Source organism: Etheostoma cragini, chromosome 22 (assembly GCF_013103735.1).
Source record: "Etheostoma cragini isolate CJK2018 chromosome 22, CSU_Ecrag_1.0, whole genome shotgun sequence".
In the NCBI taxonomy this organism is placed as follows: domain Eukaryota; kingdom Metazoa; phylum Chordata; class Actinopteri; order Perciformes; family Percidae; genus Etheostoma; species Etheostoma cragini.
In genome coordinates this window covers 13,041,507-13,059,271 of record NC_048428.1, presented here as the reverse complement: position 1 = coordinate 13,059,271, position 17,765 = coordinate 13,041,507, and the positions used below count along the sequence as shown (strand labels likewise).

Genomic DNA, 17,765 nt, shown 5'->3' with positions numbered 1-17,765 from the left:
GGCTGCAGATGAACACAGGCCCTACATGCATGAAGATTTTTAGTAACAGCCAAAGCATGAAGGGAAAGAGAAACAATGCTGCACTGCCTCACACCTTAAGGACACTGTATCATATTTACATGACTTAACATATGAAGTCTAATGTCCACCTTATACACCAGTGAAACGGTTTACTTTTCCAGCTTAATGTTGCATAACATAAATTTAAACAAAATAATATACTTTTGTTTAGCATGAAACACCCACTTTTATTAGTCCTTGACTGTATAATCCTTAACTACTTCTAGGAGAAAAAAAAGTTTTTTTATTTAAAAAATTTTTTTTAAACACCACCAAGACAATTCCCAGTTATTCCTACCCTTAGCAGTGAAACATAAACCATAAACCAATAAGTGCTGCATATGCACAAGAAAAGACCTCCAGGTAAAATCCGAATTGGTTCAGGTTGAATTGCCAGATGTGTTGATCTGATTGAAGAGTTTGTCCTTGATGACTTGAGACATCAGACCATGAATCGCCTCTATGGTTGTCTTGCAGCTAAAACAAACCACAGTGAAAAATGGATATTAGTTCAATTACCCCAGCAAAACAGGCACAACATAAAGAGATGTAACACGTACACTGGTATTAGTAGACTATCTGGAGCAATACATAGTGAAGGTGTCTCGATCTATGTGTCAGATATTAATGAAACCAGTATTAATAAACAGATTAATCGGTTTAGTTTTGATGCTCCTTTGGTTAGTTAGAATCAAAAACATATTTAATGAATCAATCGAATATATGAATGAATTAATTATTGATCATATTATGAATCAAATATGTAAAATAATGGGAAAATGTAAGTTTAGATTGGTCTTTTTCTGTTCTTAAATCACACATCTAATAAAAATCAAGAATTGTTTGATTGTAAGTTAATTAATTAATTGACAGAAAATTGATCAGTAGCTATTTTAATAATCTACTAATCGTTTGAATCATTGTTTTTGAAAAAAAAGAGTAGATAATTGAAACTGCATCTCTTTGGGTTTTGGACAATTGGAAAGTTATATTTTGTTAAACTGATGGGCTTAACATGACATTCTTAATTATAGAAACAAGATGGACGGATTAATTGAGAATTTAATTTGCCAATTTATCATTGATTACAAAAATAATAATGTTGGTTGTAACCCTAAATTAAACATGTAACAGAATTTTTTGATTAAAATTGACACAAACATTCTATTACATAAGGACAATAATGTCTAATCAACAAATAATTGGAAAATACTGTATATGACACAAAAACAAATATGATGAAATGGATTAAAAGTAATAACATCAACCACTTTTAATACAATCAGCAAAAAGAAACGAAATCCGAGATCATAGTACCCAATACAAACTAAGTTCACATTAACATTAGCAGCCTTTTTCTTCTAAGAACATGATTTACCTATCTCGTGTTGCTTTGGCCAGTTTGTCCTCAGACTTCCTGTCATGCGTGTCCAACCCGAGCATGAAGCTGCCTCTGCCCAGCTGGGCCTCAGACTGCTCCAGCTTCTCCGACAGGTCGAACACCTGGCCTGTGGTGTAGTCCGAGTTCTGACCATCCGTCAAACACACACATAAACACCCAAACCAAGTCATGCGCAATTTGCAAACAATAGCTAAAAAATTGATTTTCCACATGAAGAAGAATTTTGCAGAGTGGCAACAAATCAGTCCAACAAGCTGAAGGTACACGTTGTGTGTTGTGGTGAATGAAAATAAGCCAGTGAAAAGTTTGCTTAAGGTGAGGCCGTGTTTTTAGTGAAAAAGGTAATTAAAACACAATGACACAGGGGCCCCTGACTAGGATGACATTGTAGCAACTGACAAAGCCTGTCACCCAAGAAGCAGCTCATCCTTGACATCTAGTCAATTTATCTCCATCCAGATTGCCAAAGAGCTAACTGTTTGGATAAGCCTGATGCCTATTTAGACTGTTTAGTCAAGCTCGGGACAGAGTGACTGCGTCCACAATGGGAATTCACATGAGGGGCTTTCGTTCTTTAGAATAAACTGCGGGGCGAAAGCAGAGGATCCAGGGTGAACAACATCTGTATCACTTGTTCCAGCTTTACAACTTATCTCTTGTTAAAAAGTTTAAATTAACTTATTACTAAAATCAATAAACAGGGACTCTTGGCTACTCAGCAGCAATAAATCATGACATCACAAGCGGGTGACCACATGTCTCAATGAGTTATAGTGTAATAATTAACCATAAATCAAAACGTCAAACAATTTAGTTTTTTGAAGTTGCCTACATACCGTGAGGAGACTTGAGGAACTTAAGGTATTGACCCAATATTTGTTCCAAAGGAGTTCCAGAAGCTTTCTATCAAGGGAGGACTTAAAGTAAGTAACTTCCAGGGCGTAATACCTAAATAAAACAAATCAAAGAAAAACATGATTCACGTATATAGTAAAGAGTACACTTTAAAAATACTGCAATTAAGATAAAATTTAAAAGAATTTCATGATATTTATGTTAGAAATATTGTTATCCATATCTGTAATATGGTGACAACACTGATATAAATCAATACTCACTGTTTACAGTGAACACCAAAGTCTTCAATCTTGTTCAAGGGGATTGTTTGGTATTCTGAGGGTCCCTCATCAGGAGGTTTGTAACCCTAAAATTCACAGAGGAAATGCTGAGAAATAGCAACAAACAAAAAAGACTTTCTGTACCATATCCAGATAACTATAACACTTATACGGATGTAAGTAATGAGATAGACAAGCAATTATTCTAGTGTATATATTACAACAAATAATAATTAACAGCAACTTATTTTATTCCTATTAGAATTCTACTCTCAGGAGAATTGCCGTTGTGTACAGTTGTTGCTCTACCTTTGGGTAGGTCCTGAAGGCGCCAAGGTTGACTTTCCCTGCAGAAATAGTCCGAGTGGGGTCAATCTGTAGGACGCAAGATACAGTAGAACAGGAAAACAAAGTCAGGGGTCATAAAAACCTCCAGGGACTACTGAAATCCGGCCACCAGGAGCCTTTTACTATGGTTGTCAGTGTGCTGAAAATACACACTTAATTATATGATGCCCATGGCATTTAGGCACTGCTAAACCAAATCAAGTGCAAACAGCATATATGGTTGCAATAGGAAAATATTCATCAGTACTACATGGAAGCCTACAACTCATGCATCAACAATCTCACCACCTTCTCAGTTACACATGCATTAACTTGTATTGTCAAACTTAGAAAAAAAAAAAAATCTTTCTTTCCTGAATATCACTTTCATGGGGTGCAATTAGAAAACATGGTAAACGAAGCTTTGATAGAAAAAAACAACTATTTCCTCAGGCTTACCACAACGGCCACGAAAGGCTCCTGAAACTGCTGGTTGAGCATCTGGGTGCTGACATCTATGCCCGAGAGCCAGCATCCATAGCCCGGGTGACTGTGGTACCAGCCAATAGCATTCTCCAGCCGGCCAACCTGAGACATTACAGGATAGATGTAGGTTATTATTCAGGGCATAACAGCACCATTGTACAAGAACACCACAGAGAGTGAGACAATGGAGATGGTATGAAAATATCAATCAAATGTTTGATCATTGCATTGTATAGGTATTGCAGAGTATAATTGGCATTTTTTTAATTTATATGTTATTTCAAACAACTGACAATGTGGCAACAGAATTAAAGTATGAAGGGTTTTTTTTTACAGGAAAAACTCATACATTTTGTAGTAGTCATGTTAGAAATTAATAACTGTGTTGGATGATACAGGTGATATAGTAGTGGTATATGGATAACAACCTTCATTCACAGAATACAGTATATAATTTCATAATGAAACATCGGTATTTAGGATATTTTAAATCAATTGCGAAACAGTTCATCGATAAAATAAATAGACAGGAATGTTTGGTATGACTAAACCAGTAAATGATTCCCCTACAGATCAAGGTACGTCATCTTTCAAATAAATAAAGCAATGGATGGAAGACAAATCAAATGTATATAATCTGACATACTACTGGTCAAAGGTTTTGGGGTAACTTAGAAATTTCCATTGTAGACAGAATTCCAGCTGAGATGAGTTGCATTGCTTTTTTTTAACCAGGGCAGCAGTTTTCAGATTATGTTATTTGCTTACATAATTGGTTCTCCAATGTTTTCTCAGTTAGTTTTTTTTAAATTATATCAAATAAGTAAACAGAGAATGTGTCTTTGGAACATTGGATTGGAGGTGAGACACTATCACATCTTGGTATCAGCTTTAAAACTCATGTGGATGTTATACCATATTCCAAATATAAATGTTTTCTTGAATCAAAATGAACCCAAGTCCCAAAATTAAAAAAATGGTAGCCATCAATTACATCTACATAAAGTAAACTTTGAATCAAAATAATGTAACTGAACAGTGTGAATGCACTTTGGTAACTCCTTTCACAATCATAAAATCTATGAGATGCCTTTTAATTAAGAAGTCAGTGCCCAACCTGTTTGGCATTTTCAATGTAGGCAGCCATGTATTCATATGCTGCAGCCTGGGCGTTGACTCGAGTTTCTGTTCCCTCCACGGGCAAGGCAAAGCTGTCCATGATCATCATGGTTTCACCATCCACCTTCCCCAGCATTAGGCCCATCACCTCCAGGTTTCCTCCAGACCTGGCATGCATCACCATCTTCAACAAGGCCAAGGCTGAGATCTTGCAATACTTAAAATAGTGATGACTACGAGTCAAAGAAAGACACACAATCAACATCAGATATGTAAAGTCTATTAGGTACAATGTTAAGGAGTAGATACATTAGCAAATACACAGCCCGCAGTTAACGTTAGTTGTACCGCTGTTTACAAACAAGCTAATGCTAGTTTGTAGCCAAGCTATCGTGTGTTCTAAGAATAACTACCGTGACACAACATAACGTTACGATCCCGACATTAAGATCAAGAATTACTTAAACACTTAAATAAACCAAATACCACCTTACTGTTGTGTACTTACTCCTTTGTCCATGGCTTCGCAGCAAGGATTTCTTGTTGTTGCTTTTTGTCATATTTGTAAATTTCGTCAATACTCTGAACTTCCTGCATGCTGTTAGATAGCTCCCATGTTTTCTGAGCTGTGCTACTCCCCGCCATGATGAATTAGCTAAGCCAACCAAATTGTTAAAACCACTATTACTGCCCCCAATAATTGAAGAAATGTTTTCTTTCTTTAAAGATGTTGATGGTTGATACCGTAACAGGGCTAGCTAAATGCCCACTTGCTCAGGTAGCCATGACAGTGAAGGATACCAATATGCCAAAGTGCAGCAGCAGGGGACGTTTTGTTGATGTTTTTCAAACATGACGTAGACATGTTTGTATTTTAACGCAACACGACATTTTGTAACACTAAAACGGAACTATAAATATAAAAATAACATTTCACCTGAAGCGGCTGTTACCGTATATATGAATCATATTAAAGTGTAATCACCCCTCTGCCAGCATGCATGGTTTAGTCCTGGGAAGACTCACAACCAACCGTCAGGGACGCACTGACATCTAGCGGCGCTTTTTAGAAAAGCAGAATCCCTCGTTGAGGTTTATGCTTTCAGTTCTTTGGTGAGGGCCAAGGTATTTTTAAGAATCGACAAAGCCAATGTTATTTACGACTGGAACAACTATCAAAAAGCGGGTCTTAGGTATATTTTCCATTATAGCGCCTTGTGTTAGCTTGGTTAGTTAGCTTCTCATCGGAAAATCTTTTGTGTCATGGTTGCCTATAGCAACGGAATGATGCTTTGCGCCTTGCTGCCAAGCTAGAAAAGAGCATTTGCAAACATGGTCTGTAAATGCAAATATTGTAAATCCGAATAATGTTATGTATAACCTCTGTTTCAGCTGAGCTTTGATGTAAAAAGTAATTAATGGAAGAAAGATGGGACGTTTTTCGAGGCGCATGAAGAGGAAACACCAAAAGATGTATTATGTCATCATCACTGAAGTGTGATACACTACATTGAGGTAACGTTATGTGAAAATAAGTGCTCCGATGATTACCACGTTGTTTTAAAGCGCAAACATACGGAATGTTCCAACTAAGTAATGTGTTAACCTTCGTAACCTTCTCCAAGTCAACAGGTGGTAACATAAACAACACTGTGTGGAAATGCCTCCAGCATCAGCAGCACACATATACCCCAATCCAGACAGAGGTATTATGCAAGTCTTACTGATACTGAACAGATAACATTATTTGAGTAGGCCCATAGGTTTATGTCCTACACTTTATGTGTTATATATTATATATTATCCAGGATTGGGCATAAGTTTCCTGCTGGGAAATGACTATGAAAGGAAGAAGAAGAAACTTCAGGAGGAGCTTCAACTGGACTACAAACAGTATGCTGCAAAGGTCTGATGATATGTATAAAAAAACAGTCATTAAGACGTGTTTCCCTATGTTTCCTCACCATCCTGTCCTTTGTTCTCATGTTCTTCTTCCAGAAAAAGGATCTGAAAACTAATGAACCTCGTCCACAACCCCAGGGCTTCTCCCTACCTATTGATGACAAGATATCAGTTCAGGTGTGTGTGTGTGTCTATGTGTTTCTGTGTCCCCAAGTATGACATAACAGGTAGCTGTCAATTTTATTCAAAGTGGGACGTTTTGGTGGGGACATAACTTTCTCACAACACTAATATAATTGATATACTGCTGGTGCAGTGAATTGTTGTTTGTACAGGGCTTTGTGTTTCATAGCAACTGCTTGTGTGTATAGTGCTTACTCACTAACAAACTATTAGAGAGTGTAGAGGTTTACAAATGGCCCAGTGGCCTAATGGATAAGGCATCAGCCTCCGGAGCTGGGGATTGTGGGTTCAAGTCCCACCTGGGTCATTGAATTTATACAAAATCATCAGTCTCTTGCAATGTAGTGGTGGGAAATGCATTGCTCTGTGAGACCAATATCTGTCAAATTAATGTATGCAGAACTGTATAGAGGACACATTATATTGCTATAAATTAGTCAGATTCAAATACAGCATTAAAGACAACTAGCTGGTCCCCTATCTGAATAAAATGGCTGTTTCAAAGACATGACTCTAAATTTGTTTCTCTCATAGGAAAAACTAAGAGCAGATAGAAAAAAAGAATACAACATCTTCCTACAAGAAAAAGCACAAATTGGAAGGTTAAAGAGGGGAGCACCTCCCATAATTTCAAAGGTAATGCACATAATGACATTGATAGTCCCATTTTTGCAAAATATAACATTTCTGCTTTAACTTAAACAAATACTTTGTTTAAGAGGATTGTTGTTATGTGCTGTTTAGGCACCCAGGTATAAAGTAAATGGTTTTCACATTCAGTTTTCTTCACATTTTTATTTTCAGCCTGGACAGATTCAACCTTCAGATGCTGTGTACATTTCTTCTCCAGCTTCTCCTCGGCCCATCCTCAACAACCATACAAACACACACCATCCTCCCAGGGAGCGCCCTGCATCCAGGAGAGATGCTGCCACTCTGACTGAGACAGTAGATAATGGAAAAAACATAGGGACTTGGGGTCCAGGCCATCGGCGACGAAGGCGTTGGCTACTCCCTAGACCAGTAGAGCCCTACAGCTCTGAGGAGGAGCCAATCCCGGACAAAGACAATGAGTTTGAGTTCAGACACAGGAGGCTACAAGACAGACACACTCCAGAACCGGAGTACAAAATGGAGAGGAGAACCAGGGAACGTAGAGCTGTCAACAGGTGTAGCTTTTTTCTATAGTATGATTTTGAGATATTTCCGTATGTTACGTATACATCATAGACAGAAGAGAAGGTGTGATGATATAATTTCTCTTCAACTGTCCTTTCTTCTTGTCTTTATGGCAGAGCTACTCGGGACATAAAGGAGGTAGAGGCTCCTGGTCTCTATGATCAGAACAACAATGAAGGGGTTTGGAAGTCAGAGTAAGCAAGATTCATTTCGATGTACAGTTCTGGTCGATTGCAGTAATGAGATTTATGATGCTGGACACAATTATCCTAGATAGCAACAGTGTTCCAATGAAGAGTTAGACAGACAATGATATCCTCCTGGAAAGTCACATACATTTTCTTAATCAATAAAATAATCTGATCGAATGAGCCAACACAGGGTAACTGCAACAGGTATAGATCATTGCTGCCTTACTCCGTTATTGCTCTCCAGCACTTCTCTTACATGCCATTTCCTTTCACGGTTTCCGTTTATGCCATTAAGTTGAGCCCCTCTTAGTAAGCTGTGAACGTGTGGGGCGGTGATGGAGAGTGACCCTTGGCTCAGCTCCAGACAAACAATTACTCACCCCCAGTTCTATAGGAGTAGCTGTGTTGATTGGAGAATAAGGATTCACTCCCTTTCTCTGAGACCAGAAAGCTCTGCAGGCAAACTGTGAGGCACTGTAAAATGGTAGCTGAGTGTGGCTCAGACAGAAACTGATTGCTTTGGTGTTATCCGTATACTCTGTCAGTAGTTCGATGGCTATTGTGGAGTGTCTGGTTCTGTCTTTGTATCTGTGTTTAATAGTCGGCAAATGCCAGACGGCATGATGACAGCTGCAAGATCTAGACCTGCTACCACCAAGGATAAAGCAGAGTTTTTTACTGGACTAATGATTGGTAAATGCCATTTGTATTGCTTGATGCTTTTAGACACATATTGATGTCTGCAGGATAGTTGATGGAATTTAAAATCCTTTGTTAGCATCATAGGTGACACCACTTGTGTGTTAATGGCTCTCTGTTGTCATGCAGGAGCAACAGAAGATCAGGCGAGCGCTCAGATGAGGAAAGAAAAGTATAAGCAAGAGCTGCTGAAACAAATTGCTCAACAGAAGATTAACAAGATCAGGTAAGTGTTTATTCACTGAATCATATTCTTTAGAGTTGTTTCTGCTGGCACATGCCTGTCAACTATTTCAAAAAGACAAAAACCCTGGGATGATTTACATTTCAGAGAGAAGAAGCTTGAGCTGAGCGTTGCTGCCACGGGACTCAGAGACCTTGGGAAACAGGTACAGCAGAATGGCAAGAACTGGCCACAATTGATAGTTTTTTTAGAAACATATTCTATGATGTGATTGTCTAAAGTCAGTCCATTTGTTGCTGTATCTGGATAAAATATTGTAGAAAGGCATCAACAGCACAATTTACATATCTCACATTTCACAAACTGTCATAGATGATGATTATGTTGATGTGATGCCTTGAGCAACACCTTTGAGCACCTCTTGAGTTTTTTAAAAATATATGTTGCCTGATTTCTTTTAATTTATCTATTTTACATAATGCATCACCTCTTCCAACCTGATGGAATTAAGCAGTTTGGGGCTGTACATCAGCAACATAACAACTGGAGACAAGATGTCCCCTACAAGCCCGGCATAGATCTGGGGAAGGACCCAAATACAAGGCAAATTAATGACAAACGCACTGAAGACACAGAACAGAGAGACCCCCCAGGACAATCCCATGTGGACTACAGTCAGCTGACAGGGAAGACAATGCCTTGGTCTGGAGCAAGAGCAGCACAAGGTGTCACTCCGCTGGACTACTTTAATGAGGACTACCACAGGGACGTCTCAAACATCCTAGGAGAGGTGGCCAACCCGAGGTAGCTCACTGTTGCTTTGTGTTCCTTTAACTTGAATCACATCAACTCGGCTGTTAATTCATTGTAGTTTCTGTGATTTTGTTTGTTCAGGGTTGCTGGTGTTCCTCCTCCTGTTCTTCACACTGTGACTAATAATTACAAGACTCCATATGATGCAGCTTATTACTACTATGGAACCAGGAATCTATTAGATCCTACTCTTCCTTACAACCAGAGTACAGTATTTCAACCACCTTATGTTTTTGCCTCTTTAACTTTTAATTGAAATCATATCAATATCCTTTGCATTACTGCAAACTATTTTTGGCTGTAGTGTTTTAGCATTGTGTTTTCTCACATATTAAACAGACACATTCGTTTCAGTGGGGTGTGAACATTGTCACATTGTGTAAAAAAGCAGTCATGATTTTCACTGTTATGATATGGATAATTTACTGCAACTTAAAAAGGTTCAACTCTCTGCAATTGGATTTTAATATTGAATGGAAGTGAATGGAAACCAGTGGCTATTATGAGGAAGGAAAACTATATTAAATCTTAAAAATTACATAAGGCCTGGAAAAGGGTCAGCAGTAATGTAAATTATGCATATTTGTGTCTAGTTTCTTCACAGTCATGAAGTGACTCGTGGGATCTGGCAGTCTTACCTTAGATGGGAGTAGTTCACATTGGCTTAAATAAACTCCCAGACCTCTCTGTAGAGAACTATCGCCATTTATTATGGAGCCATTTTATCGACATATCAATAGCCAAGAGGACTTGGCATAGCAATTCATGAATCTCATTTTACTGCAGAACTAATTTTATTACTGAGGGGAAATACGGTTTATTGGATATGAGTACAGCAGATCCAGATGGACCTTACTTCCAGCTGGTGTGTTTGGTTACATTTATTGTCTTTCCATATTAATTTACCAGCCAAATTTCTGCCCTGGTCTTGGCAGTCAAACATTTTAATGTTTGAAAAAAGAGCTGGCAGACTGTGGCAGCAGATAGCTAATGAAACTGAAATATGTTTGTATTTTCTTTATCAGATGACCTGCCTGGAGGGGTGCAGCAGTCTGGGAATTTCCACAGTCCTCCTCAAAGACCACCTCCTATCAGACCCAGTGGTCGCACTCTGTAAGTCTCCATTTATACAATCGTAGTTCATTTATCCAGATCCAAATTCAGTGTACACAACCTCAAACATTTTTTCCTATTCTTTACACTGAAAAGCAATTTGCAAAGTGTGAACGTTTTTAGATTAGCAGATGGCCATGAGGTCTCTTTTGTTTTTCTTCCTGAAGAGGGCTCCCACTGCAAAACAACTGTGTGACTGTCAACTCCCCCCTTTAAACATACTGTACCTCCTCATCATTTGACACTCTAACTTCTAGAGCAACTGATCAAAGGTCTCCCCTGTATGTTGGAGAGCAAAATGCAGACAAGTCCAAGCTGAAGAGAGAGACTGCACTAAGCTACCAAGAAGCACTCAGACTACAGGTATGACATCAGATCTACAAGATTTCACCTGCTTGTTATTAGCAGACCCCATGCTTTCATAAATAATAACTGCAGCACACTTGCTAACTGCCCCCCTGATTGAATGATTGCTTAGACAGGCTGCTTTCTTCCTGCTGATACCAAAGAAAACCCAGACATTGACTAATTTTTATAGACGGACAAGATATTTTGATAGCTAGAAACCAGATCATTGTGGAGTCACCGTTTCCCCATTGGCAAAGAAATGCATTGTAGCAAGACCAGCAGAGAAACATAGACTTGCAGTCCACTGAAGTGGTCAGAGAAAGTGCATCAACTTTTGAAGCATCCCGCCTTCCTTGTGTCCAGATCAAAGAAAGAGAGGAGTGTAAAAGAAGAGAAAAAGAAGAGAAGGAGCGGTATGATGCCAAGATAGAGGCCGAGATGATGGCATACAACCCCTGGGGGAAGAGTGGGGGAGGCGCTCCAATTAAAGACCAAAAAGGCAACCTTGTTAGTAAGTTAGAAGTTATTTTCTCCTTTAATGAGGTCTGCTAAGCCTAAGATAATTTTAATATGGATCATAATAAACAGTAATACAGAATATTTTCCATGCCCACAGGTGACCTGAATCAAATGCACAGGACCAACGAGGTGTCAAATAGGAATCCTGTGTCCAGGAATAGTGGACAGACCCAAAGCTTTCCAATGAGCAATGGACACAGTCCCAGAGTTGAAGCCAGGACTCCCATTTCCCATCGTCTATCAGGTAGTGTTCTGGTGAGCTTGCCAGAGTTGTGGCAAACTGGGTCCTGTAATCCAGTATATTATAGTGTATTGTGCATTTGTGTGTGGACATGTACACTCTTGCTCTTCTTTATTGAAGGAATACTGTCTGTCTCACTTGTCTTTGCAGGTTTCAATGACCTGCCAACTCCACAGCGGCTCCACATGCAGAACAGATACAAAGAAGAACTGAAACAACAGGTAGGTAGAGAGTAACTTGATAGGTAGCTATCCATTCGGGTAGCTGCTTGTAAGGCGTGTGTCAACTTAAAAAAAATATATAATTATAATTTTTTTTCTGGTTTACGAATACTGCTCGTGTTTTTGAGCACTTCGAAGAAGTTGTAAATGAACTATGAATGTAACTCTTTGTTACAAACAGATAGAGGAAAAAAATAAAAAGCTGACAGAGGAGGCAGAACGGATGAGAATTGAGGAGGAGAAGGAAGAGAAGAAGCTGGCAGACCAAAGGGCTCGCATACAGCGGGAATTTGAGGAGGAGCAAAGCAAACGAAAGAAGTTTGAGGTGAGGAGTTCATCATTCCTCTATCCTGACAGTTAAGTGGTCTCCTCACACTGAGAAACAGTTTTCTTTACTCCCTGCAGCATACGATGCAAAACCAAGAATCAATCCATAAACCTAAAACACAACACCAGGAGGAGGAAAAGAGGGTGAGACAGAAAGAAGAGATTGAGAAGAAGTTATCTGAGAGCGCCAGGGACACAGAACAGACAAAGGCACAGTTGAGTTACGAGGTACAGTAAGCCTGAAAAGACATTGGTACTGGAGCTTTCAGTTTTATTGGACATCTTTATCAACATGACTGCTCGTAAATTTGCAGAGAGTGCCATCTCCTCCGATCCCAACCTTGCAGAGGAAGCAGAAAAATCTCGAAACATATAGACCTTTGTCTGCTGTGAGCCAAGTCTCCGCCAGGACTGTAAGTCACTCAGTAAAGGGATCGACATGTTTTCACATCAAGGCTATTTTGATGTAATTATAAAATGTATAAAAACCCACAATTTCCTCAACAGGAGCACTCTGCGTCAGCGCCACACTCCCGACCAGTCCCTGGGAAATTACCCCAGCTACAAGGTGAGGCTGTCTTAAGTTATCTGTACACCCCCCACCACCCCCTAAAAAAATCATATGCCTGCCTTCTTGTGAATCAAACATTTCCACTTCAGTATTTACCGTTCCAATTATTGTCTCTGTCTCCCCTCATTCCCTCTGTTGGGTTCAGATGGTAAACAGGAAGTGCTCAGAGAGCTGTCAGCCCTCCGTAGTTATCTGAGGAATGAGCAGAGACAACTGGAGGTTCAGCTGGACCAGTCAGATCGACAGGAGAGTCACTACACTCCCCCCAACAGGTATTATGGTCAGACACTCCTGAACGAATAGAATGAGCAGAATTGTATTACTTTTTATTACATTTAGAAAAGCTATTAGATGTGCTCTAGCCCTTCAGGTCCAATTTCACCTACAGTAATACACCCCTAGACACATTAAGGTGGAGACACATAACTAATTTGGTCTTGTCAAATGATAGTTTTGGTATTTAAGGAGGCTTTCTTGTGCTCTAAGGCCATGGAAGTGACCCAGGTCAAATTGGCTATCTTCTAACCTCCATTTAGATTTGCTTCAAGAAATCATTACTGCAGTAATGTAACAGTATGATCACAAAGGAAAAATTTATTTTCGTCTGTCTTCACCTTGCAAGACTTGCAGGGTCAATTGCAGTGCAGGATTCAAAAGGGACTCAGAATGTTGCTGAGCAGAAATTCAGCAGGACACGAGGCTGCTTATGACCTCTAACCACCCTGAAAAACACACGCGACATGTAACTTAATTCCATCCCTGAAAGGGCAGGAATGCACTACAAGCTACTTGAAAAGTCCCTGCTTATATTCAAAAAAGTTTACTGCAAATCTTTAGAGAAATGCCTTTGAACTGGTGCCAGTTTCACTTCTTTTCTTTGGTTCCAACATAAGCTGCTTACTCAGAAAGCTCATTGATTTAGACCTCATTTCCAAGCATTTGGAAATGTTTAACACACACAAATCAGAGGGTTATGTCCTTAATATTTTAAAACAATACTCACCTTACTCTAACGTTGGCCAAGTGGAACTGCATGCTGTAGTCATTGATCACAACTTGAAAGCATTCAGGATGAAGTACTATTGAGCATCTTTGTGTGCTATTTGAGTTAATTGCCCTGTTTAAATTGTGTTTTTCTCTCCCTTGCTCAGACCCAAAAGACAACCCAGATTGGATGACTCAACGCACAGGCAAGCTGTCCAGCCATCAACTAGGATTACCTCCTCTGGTGCTGCACGTGTTAATGTGCAAAATATTAGGGAGTTTAACCAGCTTAAATACAGAGGTAATGGCACTGTGACTGATTGGACACTGGTTTCATTTTATCAAGCAACATTTCTACAAGCAACCGGTCACTGCAAGAAACAAAAACACCCTAAGTCAGTATTCTGTGCCATCTGTTTGCCTTCTATATGACCCAGAGTCATGACCACAAAGAGAGCTCCTACAATGCAAGTAAAAACTGCACTAAGACTTTTTACTGTAGTGAAATATTGCTTTATTTTAATTGTATAGTAATGAACTTAACATCATCCTTTGAGGAAAAATAAGTTCACCCCATTGGACTAAAACCAGTTGAACACTGCTTACTTTGCTTCTGTACTCAACCCCCTTTCTTTCTTCCAATTTTGAGAAAGTGATTTAAAAAACCCTCCTCTAATTGGCTTGGTCATGGTGTTGATGTAAGGACAATAGATGAAGATCACTGCGGTCCTAAACCAGCTGGGCATTGCCAGATGGTTTAGGCTTTCCAGAGCCTCATCAGTCCTCTGTCTCCCTCTAGCCACACTGAAACTCTAATCTCATGAGGTCATGGAAGGCGTCCGTCAGTGACAGGCACTTTGGCAGTGCAAACAGAGAATGTAATGCAAGCGAACCACGGAAATGGCTTTGGATGGGTTCCCAGGCCAAGTTAAAGCAGGGGTCTAAAAGACACTCAGGCCTCCGGCTTGTAAAACTAAAGAAAAATTTAAAGAAATGCTAGTCTGGGAACTAGATATAAATTATGGATTTAACCCAACCTTACATCTGAAAGCTGCATCAGATCCATTCAAACCTTGTAGTGGGAAGGATGTAGGCAAGCTGTGGAGCTGCTGAGTCACGACCACGTTGCTATTTCAGAGAGAGGGAGGAAAGTGGGAGACGTTAAGGAAGGGAGCAACGTGCCTTCTAATCTCATCTCTGACCTTATCGCTCTAATTCTTTATTACGGCGCTAATGCACCTGTTGTTGCTGAATCGATCGAAGAAAGCCACTTCATTGCTACTGTAGGAAAGACTTGGGATAATACCTTTGCTTTGCTTGTCAGACACAGCATCTCGTGAGGAGGTCCACCACATGTACCCTGACCCTCCCACTGACGAACATAGTCTGGACATCCAACAGCAGGCCCTTCTTCGCGAACAACAACGCAATATTAGGCTTATGAAGAGAGCGGAAGAGCATGGTCAGTAAGCACACACTCCCATTTGTCCTATAACTGTTGTGCTGTTTAACTCATTGTTCTGTGTTTTGCTGCAGACGTTTTGGGCCAGAAACCGAGCCACTATCATTCTGTGAGTGGTCATCACATTATAAATATGCATTTACATTGTGACAGGCTAGTTAAGTACATATTTTATGGTTTGCACTTCCAATAAATTAATTGGTGTTTGTCTGTGTTTATCTGTCTCCCAGAGGAAGAAACCTGGACGCTACATCCCCAGAGACTCCATATTGCCATCTGAGACTGCTTTCATCGGTAAGCCTGGCTAAACATAGTCTGTTTGTAAGAACTGTCCATGTTCCTCTCTTTTTCCTCTTTTAAGTATAAATAAAGTGTTTACATGTAACACATGCTTTGGGACATTTTCCATAAAGGTGACATGGCTTGGTAGGTCAGATACATAAACCCTCACAATACCACACTTCAACAGCCAGGATTATTTAGCTCTGTGTCTCTGTGCCAGACTCATTGTGGCACATGCCAGCTCCTGTCTCTGTGTTGCAGCTAGTGCCAGTGCTGGGTGCAAGGTGCACATGCCAGCTGAAGGGTGGAGATAGCACAGTGCCAGACATTGGGAATGGGGGACAGTGGAGAAATTGTTTAAAAAAAAGCCAGTGGTGCAGGAAGAGAGGCTTTTGAATACTTTCCCTTTTACACTTTTCCATCAAAACCCCTTCCAGTGAGAGGTTTTGCTGAAGGGACTGATTTTCTTCTTTTCATATTACACGTATCTGAACTGAATGAATGTTTAGGTTGCTAATCTTTTTCCTGCTGTAACGAGGTGTGTAGATGCGTAACGATGATGAACGGCTTTGTCAGATGTTTACAGTGGTAAAGCACGTGAAGAGGGGATTCATCAGCAGAGACGCCGTCGGCCCTCAGCAGAGCGCCAGGAGAGGACAGCACCACGGAGGAGACATGACTATGATGTATGATGCGGAGCAGTAAATGGATGCTTTTGTTTGCTTTGGGTCAAAACAATCGAAATCACTACAGTCCCAGAGCGGATGCTTTCAATGCTGTATTATTCAAGTTTCATTCGTTTTCATTTAACAGATGAAAATACTTCCTTGTGGCTTTCTTCTTTTTACAGGAGGTCTCCATGGATCAGAGGGACTGTAACATCCAACCAGATGCCCAGTCTTTGCAGTCACCGACTAGTTTGAACCTTGATTCTAAAGTCAGGGCCCACAACCAGCACCGCATCACAAGAGAGGACACAGGTGATCGCAACAGCAGATCAGGTGAGAGGAAACACTTCGCATCAGAAGTATTCAAATAAGATGGATGCTAATATAACAAATATTGTTGCCATGTCTGGCTAATGGGAGCATCAAAGAGGGATGGTCCACTTAAAGACTTTAGCAGTGATGTCATAAACATCTTTCACTAGTAAATTAACAAAATTAAAATAAAGTGCATCTAACTTTAAATTACAGCTGGCTTTTTAACCCACTTGCTTTTTTTCTCCCCAGATTTCTGACACATGGTTCAGTCTCATACTAAAGCTTTGCCTTTTTTTTTTAATAAAGATGAGACAGATGTTGACTATTGTTTTAGAACAATCAAAACATTTTTTACTTAAAATTAGAGAAATGATGCCTTAACAAAAACAATTATCTATATGTTGAATTTTAAGGATTCTTCATTTTCTGATTGCCAAAAAAAAAACGTTCTCTCCAGAAGGGCTGTCTGATGATGAAGTGGATGTCTTGTCTCTGCGTTCTGCCCTGGAGAGACGTGTCTCCACGGAGACCGTTGCCACAGAGGCCTGGCTGCGGCCTGGCACGTCGGATACTGTAAAACGCTCTGGTTGTAGAGAGACGCCAAACAGGAGGTTGGATGCTCCACCCTGGCTGACACAGCACGTCCAATAGCTCCTATTAGCTCGTCTTCAAACAGTGAGGGTACTTCTTTGCCAATCCCCCTTTTCTTTGGATGGCTCTCCTAAAAATGAACATCGTTGCATTGTGAATGTGTAAGTTAGATGCATAATTTCAAAAGCTTGTTAATAAAAACAGTCTGCCTGTAAAAAATATCGTCATAGTTTAGACAAGAAACATCTTACGCAAGACTTTGTCTCAGCATGAAAAGTGCTTTTTTTACCCTGCAGTAGATTGTCCATGACAGTTTGGCAAGATGCACGTCTGTGAATGTACCGTAAACATATACGTAGTTAATTTTGTTATAAATATACACCGGAAAGTTTATTTTATAATAAAATGTTATTTTAATGTTGTCCTGGCTGATCATTTGTGAAAAAACAGCTAGTTATCA

At 39.8% G+C, this 17,765-nt stretch overlaps 2 protein-coding genes and 1 non-coding gene across 11 annotated transcripts; 2 read left to right on the top strand and 1 right to left on the bottom strand.

Annotated features, from left to right (window-relative positions):
- Positions 1-303: 303 nt before the first annotated feature.
- Positions 304-5,323, bottom strand: cops5 (COP9 signalosome subunit 5). Its single transcript, XM_034862437.1, has 8 exons — positions 5,021-5,323; positions 4,511-4,745; positions 3,367-3,495; positions 2,890-2,955; positions 2,581-2,666; positions 2,299-2,410; positions 1,439-1,587; positions 304-537 (listed from the first exon to the last, which is right to left on the bottom strand). The coding sequence occupies exons 1-8, from the start codon at positions 5,155-5,157 to the stop codon at positions 441-443; spliced, it is 1,011 nt and encodes a 336-aa protein (XP_034718328.1). The 5' UTR covers positions 5,158-5,323; the 3' UTR covers positions 304-440.
- Positions 5,324-5,427: 104 nt separating this feature from the next.
- On the top strand, positions 5,428-17,726 carry LOC117938078 (centrosome and spindle pole-associated protein 1). Of its 9 annotated transcripts, none has more exons than XM_034862425.1 (31): positions 5,428-5,847; positions 5,925-6,027; positions 6,138-6,218; positions 6,321-6,418; positions 6,511-6,591; positions 7,132-7,233; positions 7,402-7,766; positions 7,893-7,970; positions 8,569-8,660; positions 8,796-8,892; positions 8,998-9,055; positions 9,362-9,654; positions 9,745-9,869; positions 10,689-10,776; positions 11,034-11,139; positions 11,259-11,282; positions 11,485-11,635; positions 11,741-11,887; positions 12,035-12,105; positions 12,287-12,430; positions 12,511-12,660; positions 12,747-12,845; positions 12,940-13,000; positions 13,149-13,275; positions 14,155-14,288; positions 15,312-15,449; positions 15,524-15,558; positions 15,680-15,743; positions 16,308-16,417; positions 16,582-16,732; positions 17,157-17,726. In XM_034862425.1, exons 3-31 carry the CDS (start codon positions 6,173-6,175, stop codon positions 17,363-17,365), a joined length of 3,444 nt encoding a protein of 1,147 aa, XP_034718316.1. In that variant the 5' UTR covers positions 5,428-5,847; positions 5,925-6,027; positions 6,138-6,172; the 3' UTR covers positions 17,366-17,726. The 9 variants fall into 9 exon arrangements, with proteins under 9 accessions (XP_034718316.1, XP_034718323.1, XP_034718319.1 ...); XM_034862426.1 differs by having other exon boundaries at positions 5,432-5,625; positions 5,908-6,027; positions 6,145-6,218; XM_034862424.1 differs by having other exon boundaries at positions 5,433-5,625; positions 5,908-6,027.
- On the top strand, positions 6,832-6,904 carry trnar-ccg. Its single transcript has one exon. It is a non-coding gene; the product is annotated as a tRNA-Arg (tRNA).
- Positions 17,727-17,765: the final 39 nt, after the last annotated feature.